This window comes from Apus apus, chromosome 4 (assembly GCF_020740795.1).
Source record: "Apus apus isolate bApuApu2 chromosome 4, bApuApu2.pri.cur, whole genome shotgun sequence".
Lineage (NCBI taxonomy): Eukaryota > Metazoa > Chordata > Aves > Apodiformes > Apodidae > Apus > Apus apus.
In genome coordinates this window covers 37,609,304-37,635,277 of record NC_067285.1, presented here as the reverse complement: position 1 = coordinate 37,635,277, position 25,974 = coordinate 37,609,304, and the positions used below count along the sequence as shown (strand labels likewise).

At 45.7% G+C, this 25,974-nt stretch overlaps 1 protein-coding gene across 4 annotated transcripts in view; it reads left to right on the top strand.

The window, feature by feature from the left end:
- The first annotated feature begins 448 nt into the window (after positions 1 to 448).
- RNLS (renalase, FAD dependent amine oxidase) overlaps positions 449 to 25,974 on the top strand; it is a 74,706-nt gene continuing 49,180 nt past the window's right edge. For 3 of the 4 annotated variants that reach the window (XM_051617067.1, XM_051617066.1, XM_051617064.1), the window contains exons 1-4: positions 449 to 578; positions 659 to 764; positions 1,591 to 1,733; positions 2,268 to 2,429. In XM_051617067.1, coding sequence (XP_051473027.1) covers positions 470 to 578; positions 659 to 764; positions 1,591 to 1,733; positions 2,268 to 2,429 — 520 coding nt within the window. In that variant the 5' untranslated portion in view covers positions 449 to 469. The remainder of the gene's footprint in view (positions 579 to 658; positions 765 to 1,590; positions 1,734 to 2,267; positions 2,430 to 25,974) is intronic. The other variant, XM_051617065.1, reaches the window with a different exon arrangement.

Here is a 25,974-nt window from a genome sequence, read left to right as displayed (position 1 = left end):
GTCCCTGTCCCTGCCCTGTCCCTGCCCATCCCTGTCCCTGCCCGTCCCTGTCCCTGCCCGTCCCTGTCCCTGTCCTGTCCCTGCCCATCCCTGTCCCTGTCCCTGTCCCTGCCTGTCCCAGTCCCTGCCCACCCCAGTCCCTGTCCTGTCCCAGTCCCTGCCCGTCCCTGTCCGTGTCCCCGTCCTGTCCCTGCCCATCCCTGTCCCTCCCTGTCCCTGTCCCTGTCCCTGATCCTGCCTGTCCCTGTCCCTGCCCATCCCTGTCCTGTCCCTGCCCATCCCTGTCCTGTCCCTGCCCATCCCCGTCCGTCCCTGTCCCTGCCCATCCCCGCCCACCCCAGTCCCAGTCCCGCCTCTGCCCGCCCACCCAGACCCGCTCCCGTGCAGGCAAAGCGCGCGAGCCCGGGTGCGCCTGCGCGCGCGCCTGCGCCCGGCCCGGCCCGGCCCGCCTCCCCGCGCGGCGCGCGCCATGCGGGTGCTGGTGGTGGGCGCGGGGCTGACGGGCGGGGCCTGCGCGGCGCTGCTGCGGGGGGCGGCGCGCGCCCGCCTGGCGGTCTGGGAGAAGGCGCGCGGGGCCGGTGAGGCGGGGGGCGGGGCGGGGGGCGGGGCGCGGGGCCCGCGCGCGGCGGGGCGGGGCTGAGGCGCTGCTCTCCCGCAGGGGGCCGCATGGGCACGAGCCGCGGCGCGCGGGACCCCGCCTGCACCGCCGACCTGGGCGCGCAGTACGTCACGCTGGAGGCGGGGCGCGCGGGGCCGCGCGGCAGGTGAGCCCCGCCCCCCCGGGACGGGAGGCCCCGCCCCCTGCCCCGCCCCGCCCAGCCCTGCCCAGCCCCGCCCCGCCCTGCCCATCCCTGCCCATCCCTGCCCTGCCCAGCCCATCCCTGCCCTGCCCTGCCCTGCCCAGCCCAGCCCTGCCTGCCCTGCCCTGCCTGCCCTGCCGTGCCCTGCCCTGCCCTGCCCTGCCCATCCCTGCCCTGCCCTGCCCATCCCTGCCCATCCCTGCCCTGCCCTGCTCTGCCCAGCCCAGCCCATCCCTGCCCATCCCTGTCCTGCCTGCCCTGCCCTGCCCATCCCTGCCCTGCCCTGCCCTGCCCATCCCTGCCCATCCCTGCCCTGCCCTGCCCTGCCCAGCCCAGCCCATCCCTGTCCTGCCTGCCCTGCCCTGCCCATCCCTGTCCTGCCTGCCCTGCCCTGCCCATCCCAGCCCTGCCCCGCCCTGCCCTGCCCTGCCTGCCCGTCCCATTCCATCCATTCCAGCCCTGCCCATCCCACGTGTTCCGTGCACCCCTATCCCGCTGCTGCAGCATTCCCGCACTCCATGGTGTCGATGCAGTTTGTACGGATACTTACGGCTGGAAGTGACTGCTGTGTATCCCGCTGCCTGAAGGTGCTGAAACCTTCAGGCCAGGCTGCCCGAGGCAGGGGAGGCGGTCGCGGCCTCAGGGCACAGCCCCGCCAGGTGTCAGTTCCTGTTCCTGCAGAGCCCGGCTTGAAACACAGTTCTCCAAGTTCAAGACTTAGGCCAGGCATAACTTTAATTGTGGAAAGTTCGTTTCCGTGCAGCGTGTTTTCATCCCTGTGCCCTTTCAGCTTGTCTGAGGAACTTCTGTCTCATGGCATCTTGGAGCCGCTGAGGGCCCCGGTGGAAGGAATGGTGGTGAAAGAAGGCTCCTGCAATTATGTGGCTCCCCAGGGCATCTCCTCAATTGTCAAGTATTATTTAAAGCAGTCAGGTAATTTTTTAGATGCCTTTGTGTGCAATGAAAGGTTTTGATGGTTGTGGTTTTGATGGCATTTTTGAGCTGTCCTTCAAATTTAAATCTCCAGTAAGAATGTTCAGGTTCCTTGTTTGTTTAATGTATGTCTGGAAGTTGATCAGATGGGTAAACATGTCTGTGCGTTGCTGAATTCAGCCTCCTGCTGGCATATAAAAATCTCTCTCCAAATATCATGTCTGTAGACTCGGGGGCCAAGCTTTTATTTACACCTTTGGCTTTAGCTTGTGAAAGTCAGACCTAAGACAGTAGGACAGAGATAATTTAGTGGGAGGGAGATAATTGTTAACAAGAGCTGGTCAGCTTTTCAGCTGATGAGGATCCCCTCTTTTCATGTCTTATGGTGGCTGTTAAATTGATCCCATCTAATTTGTGACACTTGGCCCTAAGACCATGTGCTTTGCTGTTTGCAGGTCAGCCAGTTACTAAGGGAAACTGTCTTTTCTCCCTGGGATTCCCCATTATATGTATTTAACTACTTCTTTTTCCAAGCAGGTGCAGATGTCTTCTATGAACAGCATGTAACTCACATCTCTCTCCGAGATGGGAAATGGGAAGTCTCCAGGAAAACAGGACCACCGGAACAGTTTGATATCGTCATCCTCACAATGCCCGTTCCACAAATTCTTCAGCTGCAAGGGGACATTGTAAACAGTAAGTTTATACCTCAAAACTGCAGGTATCTGTCCTAAAATGGCAGTTGAGCATCTTGTATAGCACAGAAACACTCGGCAGTCTGAGCTGCCTGGTAATTTCTTCCAGGATAGGGTGAATCTGAGAGTGGTAGGAGATGGGTAACCTCGAGCCCCTGTGTCTGGTGCCCCAGCTGTGGCACCTTGATAGCAAAAATATCTAAAGAGATGAGCTGATTTTTAATCTGATCTTTCATTTTTTGCTGACTTCTAAAAAAGGACTTGTTTCCGTAGCTTGAAAATAGCTGTTGGATTGAACAAGGTCCTGACCTGTTCCCCACGTGGTAGAGTGCTTGTTGCTGTGCCAGGCTGATTTTCATTGCTGCGCTTGGCATCTCTGCAGTAGGGATGACCTAGAGAGTGAAGACCTGAATAACAGCTGCATTGTGGGGAAAATCCCTGAGGCATTTCAGTAAGCCTAAACTCATACAAAGTGCAGGGGAGGAAAAAGCCTGTGTCAGAAGTCTTTGGTCTCTAGTTTATGAGATGAAAGCCTTGCAGACCCTCCAGCTTGTTTGCTGTTTCTGGCTGCCCCTGGGGTTTGTATTCCCCAAACATGAGTATATCTTGGTGAACCTTTAGTGATTTACTGGGGGGGAATGTGTTAGCAGCCACGGAGGCTCAGAAAGAGCAGCTCAGTGCTGAGAAAGAAGTGTAACTTAAGTCTGGCCAGGTTTATGTGCATTGTCTCAGGTGTGAGCCTTCCAGGGCCAGCTTTCCTCTGAAGTCAGACTGAGTGCCACTCACCCATGCTATATCTGTGCACAGTCAGTGTCCACCCACAGTGGGCTCCCAGCAGCCTGGTTAGCTGAGGTGCTGCCAAGGCTGTGAGCAGAGTTGGTATATTTGCCATGAGGCTTGATCCTCGAACAGCCACCGTGAGGATTTACAGGGCAGAGTTCTTGCTGTGGCTCGAGAACGGATGGCTCTGAGGGTGGAGCAGAAGCCAGGAGGCCCAGCCAGGCCTGTGCTGACCCTGGCAGAGCCATTTGAACTGTGCTGGGCTGTGGATTCATCACCTCAGCTGCAGTGCTGCTCCAGTGACATGCTGCATTTGGCTAATAACCTCTCTTTGCAGTGCTGGGGCATCCACATGGCTCGAGTCAGTTCTGGTCAGACAGGGCTTGTTGCTGCTCTGCTGCCAGCTCCTGAAGTAGACAATCTGTGGCTTTTCCGCTCTCCGGCTTGTGGAAAAACCACCAGTGCTTGAAAGATGAAGAGCTGACTTCAATGTTTGGCTCGTGCTAAGCTGTATTTTGGATTTTAACGTGCTTAACTACACAGGTGTGGTTCGGAAGCTCGGCTTGTTGATCTGGGAGCACTAGGTGGAGGTAGAGTGAGCTGCCAGGGTCTACCTGAAGTCGCTTCCTAGTAACCAGGACCTGTGAAGAAAAAGCAAGAGGACAGTGAGTGGGAGAAGAGAGGGGAAAAAGAGGAGGACAGATGGCAGCAGGACATTGAACTGCAGCAAAGCATCTTATGGTAGCAAAGGGGAAATTGAGGTCTAATCATGGTAAAGAAGGGAAGTATTTTCATTACAACCTCTTATTCTGTGCCTGAGGAGGTAAATATCCTGTAAGAACAGGATTTCTCTGCCATTTGTTTTTTTGGTTTTTGTTGTTGTTGTTGTTTGTGGTTTGTTTTTTTTATAAGCTCTCTCATTTCCTCTGTCCCTTTGCCATGAGAGGTAATGGTATCCCCACTGAATTGTCTTGGTTAGTGAATGTGCTCTTTCACTTCATACTCTGAATCATATGAGCAGGGTAAGTGTACTGACATCCTTTTCAGAATGTGTACTACTGTATAGAAACATAAAGGTCTATGTATCTGTTTATATGTAACAGCTGGATATTATCTGTCCATATATAAACACGCAATAGATGTTATCTGTAGATGCCAATAATATATATATTAGATAAAGATCCAACAAACTAATGCTCATTACTGGGGTAAATGACTGGGGGTGAGTCTGACCTATCCTGTCCTGTGTCCTTTCAGTGGTGGTTACTAGTGAGCATACTAGGGAGAGTACTAGGGAACAGAAGTGAAGGTGGTGCTTGGTGCTCCTTTCTCAGAGTTTTCCTGAGGTCCCTCCAGTTTGTGTTTCAGGGCCTTCCTCAGTAAGAGTTGATGTCTTTGCAGATTGTTTTACTTGGGGTAGTTAAATCCTTTCATTTCCAAAAAGTGGGTAGGTCCCCCTGAGAAGGTGTAGTTTTAAGGCGTTCATTTCACTTGCTCTTGAAGTACTAGAACTGCTTTCCACCACATCCTTTTCTTTATCTTCTGTGTAACTGCAGCATTAACTTATCTGAGTAAACCCAGCAAATTTTGTCTTCCCTTCTCCCCGTTTCTCTCCTCTCCTCTGCTGGTACCCTGGATGGGACCAGCCTCCAGAGTTCCAACCAATTGTTAATTCTTCCCTTTGGGCAGCAGATCTGACTCCCATACCTGGAAGTTCTTCAGCATCCAAGCTGTTGGCTTCTTTCTTTCTGTTTCTTTAAGCTAAGAAGTGAGAGGAAAATAGGTAAGGAGAATGTAAGGATGGTGTTTCAGAGCCTGAACAGGGTGGAGATTTCAGGTCTTTTTTGACTCACAGAGGGTCAGGGGACATCTCTCAGTCTCAGCCTTATGTTGATTTTGGAGCCAAAGCTAATTGATCATAGTATCATAGAAAGGTTTGGGTTGGAAGGGACCCTAAAGATCATCTAGATCCGACCCCACTGCATGGTCAGGGACACCTCCCACCAGACCAGGTTGCTCCAAGCCCCATCCAACCTGGCCTGATGGTATAGATGTTACTGTGTTGGGTGTCACTTGGCCGTGTGTTGAGCGACTGCCTGCACATGTGCTGATGCTGCTTCCTCACCCCTAGAGCAGTTCAGTCATCTGGATGCTCTGGTCTTCCAAATCCAGAGATAAAATTTGGTGATTCTAACAGAAAATATATTTGTGTGTTCCCGGTATGCAAACCAGCAATTCCAGCTGCTCCTGGAAGTGGAGGCTCCTGCTCCTTCTTGCAAACTTCCCCCTTGTTGTCACTTGGGGCCTTTATTGTAGAGAAGGCAGACACTGAAGCTAAAGGAAAGACGTGGCTTGGCAGTTAGGAACAATACTGACCTCAAACCCTGTTGTGATTTGTGATGAGCAGGGTCAGTGGAGCGAGCCTTGGCTGTTTGCCCTCCTGTGCTTCAGAGTGTCATCCCTACTTCGACAGCTTCCTAATTAGAGGCAACAGGTTTAAAGATATTCCATATCCTCCATAATACTCCTCTGCTCTTCCATCTCTCTGAGATGCCTCTTCATGTCAGATTTGCTGCCCACTGGGGACTGAACTGCTGACTGTGGACCTGTGCCAGGTTCCATTTTGGCCACTTAGGTATAATTGGATCTAGCAGTACAAAGCCAAATGAAGTTTTAAATGGATTTTGATGAGGGATTATTAGCATTAGTGATAAAGGCTGTAAAATAAGTGAAGGTGCAAAGGAGCAGCTGTGTGGAGTAGGTGGTGCTTTGATCTGTTGGTAAGGATTGGAATTAACCTTTGATACTGGGCATAAAAGAACTTGGGTTGGAGAGGTCTTTCATCTCCTAAGTTTTTTGAAAGTAATTTTCATTTCTTTACATGATATTCAGAGAACTAAAAGTTGGAAAGAATGACCCTCCCAAATTTTATGTTCAATGGAAAAATTTCCAATTTCTTACTTGAAGCTCTGCAGGGTAAAGGTTTGTTAGGCTGGTTTGTTAGTTAGTGTCTTTTTCCTGTTCTTTAACCTTTTAGATGAGCCTGAACGTTATGTCACTGTGAAGCTGGATGCATTTAGGAGGAGACAGAATTAAGTGGCCTTTAGCAACTGCTAATTACCATATTAAATGGACTGAGTGAGAAATTACTTATCCAGAATTACTTCTTTTATGAGTGCAAAGCTCAAACTTAGATCAATGCAGGAGTTATTGTATATACACACCTTTTTCTTATTTCTGTATGTTAAAAAATAATATATGTGCACACAGATATATATGTGTGTCTGTACTTACATATATGAAGTACTTTGTTCTGCCAGTTGTATTCTTTTGTTTAGTTTGTTTGTATTCTCTGAATTTTGGCAGCATTTATCAGTTCTTAGCTGACAGAGGGCAGGGAAGCAAGGGGCTTGCCTATGGCCAATCTTTTTTGGATTGATCTTTTCATCTTCATTTGCAGCCTGTATTTATTCCTTCTACAGCTGTGATGCCAAAATAGACTTTTGAGTAGCAGAGACAGAAGTAGCCGTAACGCTGCTGGAGGCGACAAGCTTTGAAATCTCTTCAAGTAATGAAGTTGTGGAAGTGGTGGTCTGAGAAACAGGCATTCTGAGGGCTCCTTGGTACTGGTGCCCAATGAAATTACTCTGCACTGATTTGATTGGTTTCCTTTCAGAAATGGTGTGTCCTGTGTTTACTTGAAGTTACAGTAGAATTAACAAACAAAATGAATCAGAAGAAAAAAAACCCAACAACCTTTTTCAATGCCTTCATTGTTCCCTGCTTTCTCTTCTTGATGTGAAGAGTTAGGAACTTTCTAAGCTTTTAAAATGGCTGAGTGCTAGTGTGGGGCTGGGGCAGGAGGAGAAAGGTTTAGCTTTTTGCAGCGTATTTGGAGCAACAATAGGTGGCAGCAATCAAATGATGTTCTTTGATGTTCCCTCGGCTTGAGTAACGAGATTAAATTTAGTGCACTGATTTGTATTTGAGCTTTAGATGTTTTGGTAGTAAATGTTGTAGTTGTGCAGGAGGTGAAAGGAAAAGGGATAAATATTTCTGAGTTTTCTAATGTAAATTCGGTGTCAAAAGGAATATATTTGCTTAAAAGCAGGATCTCTGCAAATGAAAGGAATTGGTTTTGCGAATGTTTATCATCTCATAGTGTTTCAGACATGCTGGACTGTTACATTGGCTGCTCATGTTAGATAAATCCTGGCATTATATACCCAATTCCATGTGATCTCTAAGGAATCTAGGCCTTCTCTATGCATTTTCAAATCAGATTGTCGAACTTTTTCATTGGCTCTGTTTTTAGTAAGGCGTTTGGCAATGTGGCAATTACTGATTGCAACAATTTAGAGTAGTTTTTGTCTGTGTTCAGAATTATTTCATTAAGTTGCTTTACTTGGAATTTAAAATTACAGTTCCCCGTGTTTAATCTGCTAATAAAATAGAATGGCTTGGCTTTTGTTTCAAGCCTGACCTATTTTTTTTCCATCTGTGTATATGTCCCACATGTTTTAAATAATACAAGCCGATGAGCAGATACAAGTAAAACAGGACTGTATTTATGCAAGGAGGCTTTCTAATGTGAATTAGGAAAGCCCAACTCTGATCATTTTTCATGAGTCCCAACTTCTTGCTGAGTGAATGTGTTTATTTTTGAATAGCATGTCGATAAATTCTGTATTTTCTAGTTCCAGTTCCAAGCAAACTTAGCAGGGCTTATCCAGGCTTTGAGTTTGCTCTCATTACCTAACATATCTGAAATGTCTAGTGTAAACATGTACACTGATTTGTTAGTCACTTATCAGACGTTAGGAGCTGAGGTCACACCATGCAAATATTTGCACTTTCTGGAAATACAAGCAGTTATTAGCTTTGTGTGAGGCTAGCTGCTGATCTTAATGTGGTCCTTTAAAAACCTATCACTCATTTGACATGGAGGCATCCTGGTACTGCCTGAGGTTGGGGCAGTGGAGGGATCTGTACAATTGGGTAGCACACTCTGCCAGAAGAGCAAGAGGCCTTTGTCTGGGTTATCAGGGCTGCAACAGGAATGTGGGGGTGTAGATGTATCACAGAATTGTCAGACTTGGGAGGGACCTCTAGAGATCATCTAGTCCAACTCCCCTGCTAAAGCAGGATCCCCTGGAGCACATCAGACAGGGCTGCATCCAGGGGGGCCTTGAATATCTCTAGAGGTGAAGACTCCACACCCTCCCTGGGCAGCCTGTCCCAGGGCTCTGTCACCCTCACTGTAAAGAAGTTTTTCCTCATATTTATATGGAACTTCCCATATTCCAACTTGCACCCCTTGCCCCTCGTTCTGACACTGGGAACTACTGAGAAGAGCCTGTCTCCATCCTCCTGGCACACACCCTTAGATACTTGTATACATTGCTAAGGTCTCCCCTCAGCCTTCTCCTCTCCAGGCTGAGCAGCCCCAGCTCTCTCAGCCTTTCCTCATAAGAGAGATGCTCTAATCCCCCAGCCATCTTCGTCATCCTCCTCTGGACTCTCTCCAGTAGCTCCCTGTCTGTCTTCAACTGTGGGGCCCAGAACTGGATGCAGTATTTCAGCTGTGGCCTCACCAGGGCAGAGCAGAGGGAGAGAATGACCTCCCTCGACTGCTGGCCACACTCTTTGATTCCATTGGCCTTCTTGGCCACAAGGGCACACTGCTGGTACATGGATCTTTTATTATCTCTCAGGACTCCCAGATCCTTCTCCTCCAAACTGCTTTCCAGCAGACCACCCCTAGCTTATATTGATGCATGAGGTTCTTCCTCCCCAGGTGCAAGAACCTACACTTGCCCTTATTGAACCTCATTAGGTTCCTCTCTGCCCAGCTTTCCATCCTGTCCAGGTAACACTGGATGGCAGCACAGCCCTCTGGAGTGTCACCACCCCTCCCAGTTTGGTATCATCAGTGAACTTGCCGAGGACACACTCTGTCCCCTCATCCAGGCTATTGATGAATGTGTTGAACAAGACCGGACTGAGTATTGACCCCTGGGGTACAACACTGGTTGCAGGCCTCCAGCTCAGCCCTGCTGCATTGATCACAACCCTCTGAACTCTGTCACACATCAGCTCTCAGTTCACCTCACTGCCCACTCATCCAGCTCACACTCCCTCAGTGTCCTAATGAGGGAGAGAGTTACAGAAGCCTTGCTGAAGTCAAGGTGTGTATATATATGTATACACACACACATAAGAATGGGGCTGGTTTGCTTGGTCAGGGAGTTGGATTAGCTCCTGGAATGATCTGACAAGTATGAGAAGGCAGACAGAAAGGAGAGGGTGGGACTACACCTCTGGGAGCAGAGAAAGAGCAGCACAGCTTGTTCAGCTGCTGCTGAAACCACTGTGTCAGCTTTTAAAGCTGGTTAAGTTCATAGAATCCTGGACTGGTTTGGGTTGGAAGGGGCCTTAAAGATCATCCAGTCCCAACCCCTGCATGGGCAGGGACACCTCCCACCAGCCCAGGTTGCTCCAAGCCCCATCCAACCTGCCCTTCAACACTGCCAGGGATGGGGCAGCCACAGCTTCCCTGGGCAACCTGGGCCAGGGTCTCACCACCCCCATAGCACAGAATTTCCTCCTCATGATGAACCTAAATCTCCCCTCTTCCAGTTTAAATCCATTACCCCTTGTTCTCTCTCTACAGTTGTTACATGTTCTCTGCCTTCTGCAGCTCTGGTACAGCCTCCCTTCTCAGGGAGAGCTTTTTTAAATAAAGCTTCTGGAGCAGGAGTTGCACATCAGGAAAAAATGAAAAATCCAAGCAGGTTCTGTGTGTTTTGGAGAGTGTGTTTGACTTAGCCTGTTTTTTGGTGTTTCTTTATATCTAGAGTGCATATAATGGGCTAGTTCTGCAGCTGTTGGTTGCCCACATTGAAGGCCTACTAAAAGTCAAACGGGCTGCCACACCAAGTCCTGTGACCCTCTTTGTCAGAGAAGTGTGAGGATTTAGCGCTGTCTGTGTAAGCATGTGGGGTTGGAAAAGGAGAATGACATAGACTGTGTATTAGATAAAGAGCTACTCTGCATTTTATTGTCAGTCAGTGCTGCCTGTGTCTAGTAGGACACTGAAACTTTGATTTGATGGATCTCAGAGTAACACCAAGAGGAAAAGCAAGATACAGTGCTGGAAGAAGAAAGTATGCTGCCTGTTGTCTCCAGGCTTGGAGGGAGTGGGGCATTTGCTTTCCGCTCCAGAGGAACCTGCATTATTAGATCCTTTGGCCAGACCAGGGTGACAGCTCTGGAACAGAAACCCTGCAGAGGGGGACTCACTCCATCACAGCATCTCTCATAGTGCCTGGCAAGGCTGCAGCCACATTTCTCCCAGCAGCCCCTATCACTTGTTCTACCCTTCCTCCAGCAGGTCAGCTGTACCAGCACCACCCTTTGGGACCACAGTAACACAGCCCCCCACCCCCTTCCCCCCAAAAAGTTGTATTTAGCAGGATCAGTGGTGTGACCTTCAGCTCACCGCATGGCCCACAGACGTAAGTACATGATGCACTTTCCCCAGGGTAGGAGAGCAACACCAGGGGCTGTGCAAGTGATTGAGCAAAGAAATGCTTATGAATCTGTGGTTTGAATTCTAAGCTTAGGTTTCCTCTGTAGTCCCAGGAGAGATTCAGAGCACCTGCACATTAAACTGGCAGCAGATTGTGCTGATTTAGCTAAACTTTTGGGAAAAAAAAGTGATTTCTCACATGCAAGGCAGTGCTGCTTTTGTGTATTGACACGTGTTATTCAGCCTGATCTGTAGTTACTGTAACCTGGACGTGCTTCTCTTCCTGTCCCTCCTGCCTGTGTTGGTTGGCAGGGTGCTTCAACACCAGGGCACTTGCTCACAGAACTTGATGTAATGCTTGCTGAGCCTCTTTGTGTCATTCCAGTACTGCATCTCAACATAGAGAATGGGACCTCAGGAATATCACATCAGATAAACATGAGCCCATGTGCCTGTGCACGTACTGGGTTTTTTTTTCTTAAATAATAAAGGTGATGGTATTTGAACACAAGACATACTTGGAACAGAACAAATAAATGCTCTAAAATTTGTTTATCTCAACAATAAACACAGATACCTCTCAGTTTTTCCCAGCAGTAGGCAGTCTTTGGTACTGTCCAGGGATTGTGTTTAGATAGAGACATTTTTCCAAAGCTGCTTTTTGCCATGAGCCTAAAGGAGGTGGGGGGGGGGAGGGGGGGGAAGTTCCCTGCCAAAAAATGTGACCAAACAGAGCAATTCTAAAACTTCTTTATTTGTGTCTTATGGGACACATCTTTAATGAGCTGATGGTTTCTGTGTTGTAAGAAGTTTGGATGTGCTGCTAAGAACTTTCTCTTCTGTAAATCCAGTTAAGGCTTTTATATCAGACTGGAATTTTCTATCTTGAACCTAAAATAGCTTTGATGATTGATTTTGGGTAACAGTGATAACGTCCGTCTCGCTTCTCCCTTTGAGTAAAAACCTTTCTTGTTTCAAGTTTTGCTCTTGGTTTTTTTTGGTGTCGTGGAGGAAATGCTTTTAGAAAAGCTTTCCCTCCCCTTTGCCCCACCTGTTCAGCATACCTGGGAGAGAGACATGCAAAGGTGACCACAGGCTGTCTTTGATGACTTCATAGCCTATGATTTGATGTGAAATCTACAGCTCCAACTGTTGCTTTCACAGAATTGAAAACCTTTGGAAAATGTGGTGCAGATTTGCAAGCAGTCTTTTAATTTCTTGCTTTGTTTTTTTTTTGTTTTTTTTTTTTTTTGGTTTTTTGTTATTTTTTGTTTCATCAGAGCTACAATCAAATAGGCAGGCAGAAGTCTTCACTGGAACACATTTTTTAATGCTATGTGCATTTAAATATATTCCTGTAGCTTAAGCAGTGTCTCTAGCCTGGATGGGTTTTTGTGGATTTCTATGGGATTTCTGATAGTCGCTCGCCACCCACACCTGTAATTGAGACTGTTGTTAGTAAAGATCATCTTTACCTCCCACTGATACGTCTGCAGACTTTTGAGTTATTTTTGCAGTCCACATCTGGATTAGAGCAGGAAAAGAACAGTAACTTTAAACTTTATGAGATTTTAACATAAAAATTTGCACTGAGGTTGGAGTCAGCTTTTCATGCTTGGCAGCATCATTTCCAAGAATGCATGGTGTGCTCTTGTGTTAAAAAACCCTCAGGAATAACTTACTCCCAGACACTTTTTGTAGATACTTAAGCTGTGTTCTGTTTCCTGTGCCATCAGGTGAGATGGTGTAGATGGTAGAGATTTTTATTTTGCAGGAGTGTTGCAGTGCACAGAGTCAGCCCTAAAGGTGTCAGGTGGCTCAGCTCACTGATGTGGCTGAAAACTAACACGGGGGGGGGGGAATCCCACAGCAAAAAAGGTTTGTGTTTGTGTCAGCAGTTTGGTCTGGTTTAGTCTGTGGCTGTGTGGGCCCTAGAGCTGAGCAACCCTGAGAGGTGTGAACCCCCTCCCTGTTCAGAAGTTTGCAGTTGGGTCAGTTGAAGCTGCTGTGAAACTTTGGATACAGGCATGTTTCACAGTATCACAGCATCACTCTGGTTGGACAGACCTTCAAGATCATCGAGTCCAACCAATACCCTAACTCTAACTCTGCCACATCCACCACTAAACCCTGTCCCATAACACATCTGTCTTCTTACATGTCTCCAGGGATGGTGGCTCATCCACCTCCTTGGACAGCCTGGATCACTGAGTCCCAACTCCCGCCCCAGAACAGGACAAGCCCAAAGTTCACACCATGTTCCTGAGGGCCTTGTCCAACTGCTTCTTGAATATTGCCAGGCTTGGTGCCATTCCTGCCTCCCTGGGGAGCCCGTTCCAGTGCTCCACCACCCTCTGGGTGAAGAATCTCTTCCTAATGTCCAACCTAAACCTTATTGGTACTCTTCACAGAAGGTTATGCAAAACACATCAAAATGCATAATTCAAATGCTGGAGAAGGTAAGGTATCTGTCACATTCCAGCAACTCATTACTATTGTCATACTAGTTTTCTGCTTGTCCGCAAACTGTTCTTGGAAGCCTCATAGAATTAAAAAACCCCTGAGTTCTAGCAAATCCTCTCTCCCCTCTCTTTTTGTCTGTTCTGTGTTCCTTACACAAATAAAACCTGGGTCAGTTCTTTAATCCCCTGCCCTGTGTGGCCAGCAGGCAGCTGTGCCAACCAGCTGAAATTAGGCTGGGGCAGGCAGAAGCAGAAAGGACCAGACAGCACAGGCAGTGGCCGATGTTGTCAGAGAAGCTGAGGACAGAGTCCTTTTCCTTCTGTAATTTCCTTTTGGAATATCATAGAATCATAGAATGGTTTGGGTTGGAAAGGATCTTACAGATCATCTTAGCCAACCCCCTACAACTACCTGAAAGGACATTATAGAGAGGTTGGTGCTGGTTTCTTCTCACAGGTAATTAGTGATGGAACAAGAGGGAAGGGCTTAAAAGCTACAACAGGGTAGGTTCAGACTGGACATTAAGAAAAAAATTTTCACATAAAGAGTGGTCAGACCCTGGAACAGGCTGCCCAGGGAGAGGTGGTGGAGTCACCATCCCTGGATGTGTTTAAGGGTGGTTTGGATGTGGTGTTGGTGGATCTGGTTTAGGGGAGAACTTTGTAGAGTAGGGATGATGGTTGGACTTGGTGATCCCAAGGGGCTTTTCCAACCTGAATGGTTCTGTGATTCTATGATTTGTGAATGTTCAGTTGTTGTGTGTTGCCCCAGAGCTCTGAAGTCTTTCTTGATTTTGCTCAGCTTATGGGTTGCAGTGTCATTTGTGCCCATGTGAAAGAGCAACAATGGATAGTGACCTGTGCTCTTAACAAGTTGGGGTACCCCTTCAGCAACACCCCAAACTTCAGCTGCTGGAAGGCAGCACAGTTCCTGTGACTCCCTGTCATGGCAGATGGGCACCTCAGTGCCTTCTAAGGGAGAGTCACCCGCTGCGAGCACACATGGCACCCATAGTTCTCTGGTGCTACAGTTGCTCCTTGCAACATTGCTTGGGGGTGTCTGTAGTTGATAGTGCCTTGTATCTATTACTGGTTGTAACAGATACTGCACCTTCATCTCCATCCTCGTTTGCCTGGCCCTCGTTTTCCAGAGTCCCAGACCTGTTGTGTAAGGGCACCTGGGAAGGTGAGGGAGGCCAGGAGGGGATTTGCCTGCCACCCCGAGCAGGGACCTGTTTCCATTCTCCTCCGTCTCTTAGTTCTCCTCCCTCTGCCTGGTGGCAGGAGGGCAGGGAACCTCTCCTTCCTGCAGAGCCTCCATCTCCTGCCTTTTCCTCAGGGCTGGTGGGGTCTGGCTCCACGAGTCTATCTCCCACTCACACTCCTTGAAGCTCCTTAGCCTTTCCACCTCCTCCTTCAGCTCTGCAGCCATGCCGAGTAGATCATTCACCTGGTTGCATGGTCAGTCTCTCTGCTGTCCTCCAGTGTGAAGGGCTGTCTGTGTGGGACCTCTGTCTGTGTCACCACAGTCCTTCTAGCAACAGCTTTTGCCTGAGTGGAAACCAGAGCTAATGACCACCAGCTGAGTTAGCCTCTGGAGCTGGGAGGTGGAACCATGCCCAGTCCACATGCCTGGCTGGAGCAAACTGTCTCCTTCCTAAACTTAGTCTTCTTGTCTGTGTTTGGGGAGCTGTCTTAAAATGGTAACATCATGAATTGTCCTTAAGAGTTGGTTAATGTTGGTGGTACATTTGGGAGCATGAACTCTGCTCTAAGACTTGTTGATCTGAAGCTCTGCTGCTCTGACCCACACATCTCCCAGGAGCTCATGGATGACCAAGAGCCTGGGTCAGATGGCAGCAGGGGCTGAGGTGTGCAAATGACTGTGCTGTGTCACACAGTCTGCCTGGAGATAGGGGCTTGCCTTTGTCATGTACCTTAATCGTTTGTCTGACGATATTCAAGAAACACTTGGACAAGGCCCTCAGGGACATGGTGTGAACTTTGGGCTTGTCCTGTTCTGGGGCGGGAGTTGGACTTGGTGATCCAGGCTGTCTGAGGACGTGGATGAGCCACCATCCCTGGAGACATGTAAGAAGACAGATGTGGTGCCAGGGGACAGGGTTTAGTGGTGGATGTGGCAGAGTTAGAGTTAGGGTAGTGGTTGGACTTGATGATCTTGAAGGTCTTTTCCAACCAGAATGATACTGTGATACTGTCTGGAAACTGTAAATATTGCCTGAGTTTCATAATAAAAGTCACATGTGAGAGTTCCCAAAGCTCTTTGTGTCTTGAGTTAGTTTCTCTGAATTTCTGTTTACTTTAGCAGCTGTTTTAGTATCTACCATCAGTTCTTCATCTGGTGTTGTTTTGAGGGGTTGAGAACTTTGTCATGTGGTTTACAGAGCAACTTTAAATACTACTTCACTTTTTAAATTTATTTTTGAAAATCATGTTGTTTGTAAGGGCTGGACGACCTAATAAAAGTATAGCAGTTGAATGTAATAAACTTCAAACATCACCTGTTTGCCTCAGAGGTGTTTTGGGCTTTGCTCTTGAACCTGATTTTATTGACTGGGGTCTGAAATTTGATCTTTGAAAGGACAAGTGATCTCACTCCAGTTGAGAAGTCCTCAGGTATGTAAAATTGGTTGGAAAGAAGATGTAAAACACTAGTTAGTAGCTTATTAGCAGTTGTCAGGTGGGTGACTGTAAGTTCTTGAAGATGACTGATCAGGATTTGCTGTTAGGATGATCAGGGTGGGTTTGAATGGTAGTTTTGTTTCAGGAAGCACTATATGTGTGGTTGCTTCCACTGCAGTGGATACAGGCAGGCTCACAGGCCAGGTAAGAAATGAAGTGTGATTGACTTTATTGACTGAGTTGATGAAGCACCCGATGTTATCACAATGGACTCCGTTGCTACAAATGATTAAAAGTGTAAAGAAATATTGCCTAATTTAAAGAGATTGAAGCTATCCTTTCACCTGATTTATTCAAAGAACAAGGGACATGGAAGTAAGGCTTTCCAGAATCTGTTGCATCAAGTGTGTTCCCAAATGTAATGGGAACACATAAAATGGGAATGTAGATGTACATGAGAATGTAAAAAAAGGCAACTGGACTGAAACACGGCTGATTGGTCCTGCTCTTTAAAGACAGGTATGAGAGGACATATATCTCTACATAAGGAAAGATTTATTCATCTTTTCTCATTGGACTTACGCATTAGGGAGAACTGGGTAGCTGGCTATGGGAATTCAGGAAAGTAAATGTTATTAAGTGAACTCTGTGCATACAGAAAGTGGTTTAAGTGTCTTCCAGACTTTGTAAAGCATAGAAGACAGATTTGCTGGCTGTTTGCATATCCTTTTCTCACTGGCATAGCAGGAAGTGAATTATGGAACATTGATCAAAACCCCTTTCATCTGTTTTGAATTGAGGTGTGCTTGTTGCAAAAGTAAGTTTGAAACCAACATTTGCATTTTATAATGTACATTATGTTCAAAACAACTTAAAAGCAGACAGAAAAATACCTAACTTTAAATGATCACTTGTTTTCAAATAGCTGAACTACTTGTGGAATTTTTGCCCAACTGGATTGAAAAGGTTGGTCATTTCCATGAGAGAGAATTGTCTAAGCAAGAGCTTCATTGTCTACTCTGAAGAAGATGCCATGTAATTATTATTGAAACAAGGAAAGTTGCCTCAAATTTGGGTTTTGAGTATTTTCAATTATCTGCAAAGGAAAATGGGAAGAATTAAATTGAAGGTCCTAGGGCCTCAGTGTCCTTTCTCACACTTGCATCTCAGCTCACATAATTCCCCAAGTAAATACATGCTTAAACTTTGAAAATACAAATTCCTGTTAGCTTTTGATATCTTGTATGTCAATATTCCTTGGTGCTTACAGGAGGTTGTAATCTCCGCGTGGTGTGGAACCTTAAACTTTCTGAAGTATCTCATGTTTGAGAGAGAGTGAGAACTTGTCTTCTGCTGGTTGTAAACATTTACATTTCCTCATTCTGACGTTGTTGGCACTTTATAGAGTGCACTTCTCAAACATTTTCCTGAGGTATCACATAGTAGATACCTTTGAATGTTGGTGTTTGCATCCTGCTTGCGCTGCAGGACCCTGGCTCTCTGATGCTGTCAAAATGCTTCCAGAAAGACATTCGAGTCTTAATTTGGGTACTGCTTAAAATACTGTGAAAGGTCAATAATTTTAGCAAGCAAAGGAGGCAGCACATTTTAAATTTCACCTCCTCGAGGATTTTGCCCCTTTGCTCTTTAGAAATACCCGTGGTTTTTCTAGCTCTCTCCTCTCTGATGGTAACAGTCACAATGCTATGTTTTCTGCTTCAGATAGAAGAAATAGCAACCCCATCAGATATCTGGAAAATAAATGTTAACACATCAGTTCTTTTTTTAAACCTTTAGGAGGTGGTAAAATGCTGTAGGAATCCCATGGGGAAGAAGTCTGACAGTTCCTTGTGACCAGCTTCAGTTCAAGGTTGGCTACAGAGGGTGATTTGCTCTCATGTCTTGTAAGTGCTCACAAATGTGGTGGTAGCCTGGGGTTTTGGACCCAATCTAAGTGGATGGCTTCTGGCCTGAGCTGGGGTTTGTACCACTAGCAGGGTTTGGGCTTTGCGTTTTTTAAGTCCTCAGAAATCTCAGAATGAAACTAGGCTGCTGATCTGTGTGTGTGTTCATAGGCAATCAGATACAAACTTGATTTCTTTTAAATTAGTGTTAATTCTTTTCTGTCATGTTGCGTTTAGCCATAAATGTAATCTCCCTGGTTTTACTTCTTTTCTGTCACCCTGCCAGTGTTGCATTTTGCTTTAAAGTCAAATACCAAGATACAAAGTATTGTAACAGTTTGTGGAGTTTAAGGATCAATTTTCAGTGAGTACCTGTGTTTTCCTTTTTAATGGGGTTTGTCAGGCAGATAAATCTGGGCAGCGTTTTATGAGATCAGTGTTTCTGCCTTTTATTTTTTTTTGTCGTTTTGAAAATTAGCTATTAGAGTCAATAGGCACCATCAATAATTTAAAAAGTCATAAACAGTTTTCCAACAAACAGTTTGTTGTGGCAGGAGGAGGAGAGAGTTTAGCTTTTGAATGCAGTTTTTGGTGTTATATACTTTTTTTCTATTCCATCTGTTTGGGTTTTTTCATCCTCTGGTAGGCTGCAGCTGGTCTGTCAACTTTCAAATAACCAAATTTTTTATAGCAGTGGCTTACCTTCTTACAAGTGAAAAAAGAGTCTGGGAAGCCAGGTTTTTAGTTGTGTACTGAATTGTATGTCTAAATTGTGTGCATGATGTGTTCTAATTTACAGAAGTCAGATAAATTATGGAAGAGAAGGGGCTGTTTGCAATCAGGTGGAGCTTTCTTGGTGTATCAATGCTCTCAGAACGTGTGCTGTGCAATACTTGATTGCACTTCTAAATCCTTTGGAAAGTCTGAGATCAGAGACAGGATGCAAAATGAAAGAATGGGTGATAAAACAAAAGAAATAAAGCAGATAAGACATCTAGAACATGTGTTACAGTTGAAGCCACATGAAACAACGTGCTGATTGTGGGTGAAGTGCTACAAATGTACACAGCTTTAATTTTTATTATTTTTTTTTTAGCCATTTTATTCTCTTTTCTGTTAGTGATTATATTTTAGGTATATCTGAATACCAGGCAAGGAAGTTTCTTCAAAAAGCAAGCAAAAAACCCTGTTATTCATGGAATGGTAGCGTGGACCTGCCGGCTCTGCAGTGTGACTGTGGTTTGCATGGCAGTGCCATTCTCAGCTTGGAGGAAAGCTTAACTCCTCTTGATCAGCATCTCAGCCTGTGCAAAAGAAGGCTAATGCTTACCACACAGACCAACACTGAGGGGAGGACAGGAAGGTTCAATTAAGACTTGATTTTGAGACAAGAAAGCCTGTCTGCTGCTTTTCCGCTCTCGAGCTCTGCAGACAAGCTCAGTTAAAGATGGTGAAGAACGTGGAAGTGGAGCATAACGTTTAATAAAATATACAGGGTTTGCTAAATGTATCTGTATTCATCTCCAGAAGCAGTGTCTGTCCACTATCATTCTCCCATATTTGAATAACCTGACATTTTAGGCTTGCTTTCCCAATATTAATTTTTCCATCGTTGCAGAACTGTGGTGTTTAGAAAGTGTTTCTTTGCTTGGTGCCCCTTTTATTAAGGGCAACCTTTATAGTGGGTGAGACACAAAAGGACAGGAGAAAAATACCATGACGGCAGCATGTAGTCAGCTTTCTCTGTCTGCCAAGGAAAGAAAACTGCTGGCAGGAGAGATGATTGCATAGCTCAGAACTGGAAATTAAATGGATCTGTGTGACACCGAGGGGAGTTGTGGCACTTTCCCTTTGGTGTGTTTTAGATCACTGAAAGAAGTCCTGACACAAGAGAGAAATTAGGTGATTTATCTGTGTTCACCACGTTCTATGTTAGTCTTCCTTTGTCACCAAAGCACGTATTTTAATAGAAAATAAGGAAGGAAAAAGCAGAACATGGTTTCAGTAAAAGAAACTATGACCATGTCATGTCCGAGGCCTGCTTTACAAAACGTTATGGGGAGCGAACAAAATGGCTTCTTTGGTTTCATGGCTTTTCTGAGGAGTGCTATGAAGTGCATCATTAAATTTTTTTAACTGGTAGGTCAAACTACAGAGCTAGGTAGGTCAAGCTACAGAACTATCTTGCCGACTCTAGGTTAAATCTCTTAGTAATTCAGTTATTTTTGCTGTCATGGTAGATCAACCCTCTTTTTTCCCCGTCATTATGAGGTATGTGCTCTGAAAATCACTGAAGTATTATACAGATGCTAAAACATCAAACATCTGTGACAGTTAACACCAGTTTGTAGCTGTTTCAAGTGAGAAGAGAGGAAAAAAGATAGTGTATCTCTTGTTAAAATTAAGTGTAAATGTAAAATTGTAAAAGGAATGTGTTCACCCTGCAGAGCAACCAGAGAAATGATTTTGTCCTTGATCAGTTTCTCTGCAAACCTTAATGCACTCCTGCTCTGAGCTCTACCCCAGCACTTCCTTCAGCATGCAGCAAAAGGGGAGAGGTGACGTTTTCTTCTTCAGAGCATATGGTTTGATTTATACCGTGTTTCACAACTGTGACATTTGTAGACCTGGTGTGCTTGTGTGCTGCACTCCCACTCATTCCCTCTGCAGGCAACCAAGCACTTCTGATGTGTGCACTCAACTTTTTAAAGAAAAACAAACAAAAAAAAAGTGGATGGAGGTGGAATTCTCGGACTGAAGATACATGTTTCTTCTTTAAGATAGAGAAAATTAACTTTTAAGCATAGAAAAAACATCCACTTCTTAACTCAATGTATGCATCTTTACATGATAGCAGGTTACTTCTTGTATGTAGGGTAATGCTGTATTTGCATCAGAAAATTCCCAGAAGACTTGGAGAAGACGGGAGAGTGACAAAAACTAGTCCAAACGTAGATATTGTGGTGTGTACATGAACAGAAAAATCTGTCCTTAAATGAACATGCTGCTTTTTTGGTTTTCCTACTACATGATGTTTAACTGAAAAATGCTAATAAACTGCAGCCTTTTGGTCTAGTCACATCACAGGGATCAACAGCATCTCTTGGTACTGTTAAAATAAGGTTTTTAAAAATTTGCCATTAAAAAACTATTAGATGTTCATGTTCCCCTTTCAGCCTTCTTTAACATTTCATTTATGTCTGTGGCAGATAGGCTGTAAAAAAGGGAAGTACAAGTATTGCAAATATGGATGTTAGACTTAAGCCTGCTGGCATTTTTTATGGTGACTGTTAGGCAGTGCTGGATTGTAGTGGTAGCACAGTTTATCAGGTGCAGAACACTTCCGAAAGTGTTCTTTCTATTTTAATTTATAGATACAGGCATTTGCAGATTCGTTAAATGCAAGTTAAAAATAGAATGTTTGCAGCTGTGACCATCTCATTCATCCTTTTTCTACAAATTCCTATTTTTCTATTGACTTCTCCATGTTTACAGGAAACCTGGAGCCTTATCTTGGTCTCATCAGCCCCTGTGGAACAGGGATTTGCTGTCGCTAGAAAGCTGGGGTCTTTCTGTGGTGTGTCCCCATGAAAACAAATGGAACTAGGATCACATTCCAGATAGAGGATTTTTGCCACTTCCTGTGCAATATGGACTCTATTTGTAAATGACGAGAAAAGCTTTTGTTCTGCTGAGTCATGCTCCAGAACAGGAGCTGGTACACTTTGCTTCTACTTCCAGTTTTGACTTTGAAGTTCTCCCCTCTACTTGCTTCTCTCTTTCTTTGTCTTTTTTGTGATTATTTTTTTTTAAATGCTGGAGTTGTAGTCTGATGTATCGTGCATGTTCCTGCACCTATTTCCTCTGGGTTCTGTTATTATAGTTCTCCCTTTGGTTGCAGCAGCACTACTGAGCGTCACCAGCCTGCAGGTTGGGTCTGCTTCATGTGCAGCTGCTTTATGAAAGAGGGAAGTGGAAGACAATGATCAGCTTTCACGAGTCCAAAGCATATAATCTCCCAAGGTGATGAGTAATAATAAAGTGTTATTTTTGAGGTGCCTAATTCATGGTTTGATTGCTGTGAAATGCAGCTGGTAACTCATTGAGACATATTTGAGGGATGCAGGTTTTGCAGCCAGTAGGGTGTTAATGGCAATAGCAGGATATGATCCATGAAAAAGGCTGTAGAACATAGATGTTCTCATGTGCCTGGAGCCATTGTGAGCAAATACCATTTGAATCTTTTGCAATACTGCTAAAAATTAATTGTGATATTGCCTAGCATTAAAGCCAGTGAAAATGGCAGTCAGTTAGAAAAGGATGTAAATGTGGTGCTGTGAGAAGGGATGGAAATGGGAGAAGGGGAAAAGGAAGGACCCCTGTGAGTATTGCCTGGCTTTTGCAGCAGCTAACAGTGGGGTAGAAGGACCTGCCATCTGCCAAAAGCTGCCCAGTCCAGGCTGTGGGTTGAGAGAGCAGAGTGCTGACTGGTGCTAGAACCAGGCACAGGTTCATGTGCAGCATGTCTGCTGCTGCCACCAGCTCCATCCTTCTCCCTTGCAGAGTGCAGGGGCTGCTGGTGCTGTGGAGGAAGCTCCTGCTCAAGCCCTGGAGATGGGGGAAGGGAGAGAGGGGAAGGAAACCCAGAGTGAAATAAAACCCCGGATTAAGTTTAATTAAGGTGCTTAATCCCGTGTCTGTGTGAAGTAGAGCAAATCACACATCATTCCCAGAGGAGATTTTAAGGGGGTCTTGAAGGCTGTACCAATTTCTTTTTTGAAACTTCTTGCTCCTCCCCTGTTATTGCAATCACTGCTTGCAGCTTTATATGTTTAGCTCTAGGAAAATTTATACTTTGAGATTTTTTCCCCTGTTAACAGTGTTAGTGGTTTTTTTAAGAATTATTGCTAGATTTTCATGATACTCATGGACTAAGCTGATTGAAGCTCTTTGCATCAAAAGACAAGGGATATTTTGGACTACAATAACAAAGTGAGATGTATGTTCCTGTGGGAAGGTGTTTTGAGCTTATTCCTTATCATTTTATCACTTCTTCACACTTTAGAACATGTCCTTAACCAAAACAGTGCACTGCAAGGTTTGGTACCTGTTCAGCTGAAATTCAGATCTATGTGTTTGTCTTACTCTCAAATTAATTTTTAATTGAGTTGCCTTAATTGTCCAGGGAATGTTTGAGATCAAGTTGGTAGGAGACAACACTGACTGACTAACTATTAATTCCTGGTTTTAGGTAATTATCATGGGAGAACTTTGGTAAAAAAACCACCACTAAATTCAGGAACTGTCCACACACAAAAAAGTCCCAACAGAAAGAAAAAGAGGAAATCAAATGTGGAATCCCTGAAGTCAGGCTTAGAAGGAAGAAGTGAGAAGCAGTCAGCAGAAGAAATGGTACGTGTTAAAACTGAAGGAAGAGTTGAGCATCTGCAAAAACCCAGCAGGATTTACCAGTATGTGCTGGATATTTACATGAATATGCAGGAACCTGTGCCTTCTCAGAACCATGGTAAAACGGGGAGATAATCCTGGAAAAGTATATAGAAAAACTAGATTTACTTTTAAAGTACCACTGTCACAAATTAATCACCAGCAAAGAAAGAGGATACTGGGTCTGACAGTTTGTGCAACTCCTGCTCAAAGCTGCTAGCAGATTTTCCAGTGACTCCTTTATCATGACTAGAGGTGATTCTGCCCCTCTACTCTGCCCTCGTGAGACCTCACCTGGAATACTGTGTTCAGCTCTGGAGCCCTCAACAGAATAAAGATGTGGACCTGTTGAAACATGTCAAGAGGAGGCCACAAAAATGATCTGAGGGCTGGAGCAGCTCTCTGATGAGGACAGGCTGAGGGTGTTGGGGTTGTTCAAACTGAAAATGAGAAGGCTCCAGGGGGACCTTAGAGCACCTTCCAGTGCCTGAAGGGGCTCCAGGAAAGCTGGGGAGGGACTGTTTGCAAGGGCTTGTAGTGAGAGGACAAGGGGGAATGGTTGTAAACTGAAAGAGGGGAGATTTAGGTTAGACATGAGGAGGAAATTCTTCAGTGTGAGGGTGGTGAGAGCCTGGCCCAGGCTGCCCAGGGAAGCTGTGGCTGCCCCATCCCTGGCAGTGTTGAAGGGCAGGTTGGATGGGGCTTGTAGCAGCCTGGTCTGGTGGGAGGTGTCCCTGCCCATGCAGGGGGTGGGACTGGATGATCTTTAAGGTCCCTTCCAACCCAAACCATTCTATGACTCTGATTGTATGATTTTTCCTTGGGTGCGTGGGGAAATTGGTTGAGTGGGGAAATACTGAGCATTGCAATTACCTCTTTATCCAAGAATGCCAAACAATGAAGGAAGGAGGTTTGCAGAGCTACTGAGAATAGTAAGGGGATAAGTAAATCCAGCTGAAGGTGAGGATGAAAAAGATGTTTGTTTTTTATATGAAACAAGTTGCTTAATTGTAGTCCAGAGCCTGTCTTTTAGTCAAACATAAGAAAAGGTAATGAATGCCTGTGTAGTTAAAGGCTGTTAGCAAAGAGGGTGATGATGCATGCGTTATTCTTGTAGAAGAAAAAGATAATTATTGTCACAGAATCATTGAATAATAGGGATTGGAAGGGGGACCTCTGAAGATCACCAAGTCCAATCCCCCTGCTGCAGCAGGAACACCCAGGGCAGGTCACACAGGAATGTGTCCAGATGGGTCTTGAAAGTCTCCAGAGAAGGAGCCTCCACAACCTCTCTGGGCAGCCTGTCCCAGGGCTCTGTCACCCTCACAGCAAAGAAGTTTCTTCTCATGTTGAGGTGGAACTTCCTGTGTTGTCACTTGGTGTCGTTTCCCCTTGTCCTGTCACAGGCACCACTGAACAGAGACTGGCCCATTCCTGACACCCACCCTGCAGGTATTTATAGACATTAATCAGGTCCCCTCTTAGTCTTCTCCAGACTAAACAGCCCAGGTCTCTCAGCCTTTCCTCGTATGACAAATCTTCCAGACCCTTCATCATCCTTGTAGCCTCCATTGAACTCTTTTTCAGCATATCCCTGTCCCAACCATCATATTTTTTTCCCCTAAAAACTGTTACTTGATTAACATAATCAAGTTACAGGCACAGCAGTTGCTCTCAATTAGTACTTAGTTTGCCAATTCCAGCTTCTGTTTCAGACTTGATAAAGGCAGGCAAAGTTGGTGAATCTGAAAGTATGTCTGTTTTTTTATGCTGCACTAACAGGGGGTTTGCCTTCTCTCACCAGTGTGTGCCCAACTTAGACCCTTAAACAGTCACAGGCACAGTAACACAGTTACTGAAGATACCTTCATGTCCAAGGAGGTTTAGCACTTTGATTTCTTGGCATGGTTTTAAATCTTCCCTCCTAGTGTGTCAGCTGCTGCTGGACTCCCTGTCCACTTCCTAATCTCAGCCTCTGTCCTCGGTCCCTCCTAGACTTCCAGAGCAGCCTTACCCCCAGGAACACTGACTAGTACATCTCCAGCTGAGTGTCCACCTTCTTGCCTTCAGTGAATGCTGTTGTTGACTGAGAATTCTTAGGCTAATAGAGCTACCCTGGTGTCAAACCATGACACTTGGGGACTCATCCAGATGACAGCCTGGCTTTCATGACCTGCTTGGATGCCTTTCTGAGTTACCTGTCCTAGTTTTTGGTCCTGCACTGGCAGGGAGGTTGGACTCGATGATCTTTGGAGGTCCCTTCCAACCACCAGTGTTCTGTGATTATGGGGCACCACTCTGCCCATGTCTAAAGTAGAGCCCTCCAAGACTGAGCCATCTACACTTCTTCCAGGAGTAAGTCCATGCCTAGGTGGTTGGGGTTGTCAAAGCACCCTCCTTTCCAGCCTTATTTTGATGCTGTCAGTGCATGATGGGATGTTTGTGAAATGGACTGGGATTTTCACCTGTTCTTCTGTCCCCTCCTGGCAATGTTGGAAGCATATTGTGGCACTCAGCAGGTCTTGTCACCAGGACATGATGTGTCATCCCTGCCACCATCACCTTGGCACCAAGTGATGGAGTTCCCATGTACCCCGAGTTACCTCTTGCAAAGCAGACTGATGAGAAGATTCATCTTTCACACTTCGGATTCCATCAAGGTGCAGAGAGGTGACACTGTTCTTCCTTCAGCCTGGCCTTTGCCTTAGTCACAGGGCTTTGGTTTTTTCTCCACGGAGAGCCCACTTCACCTTACTTTCAGCAAAGCTGTTTGTGTCC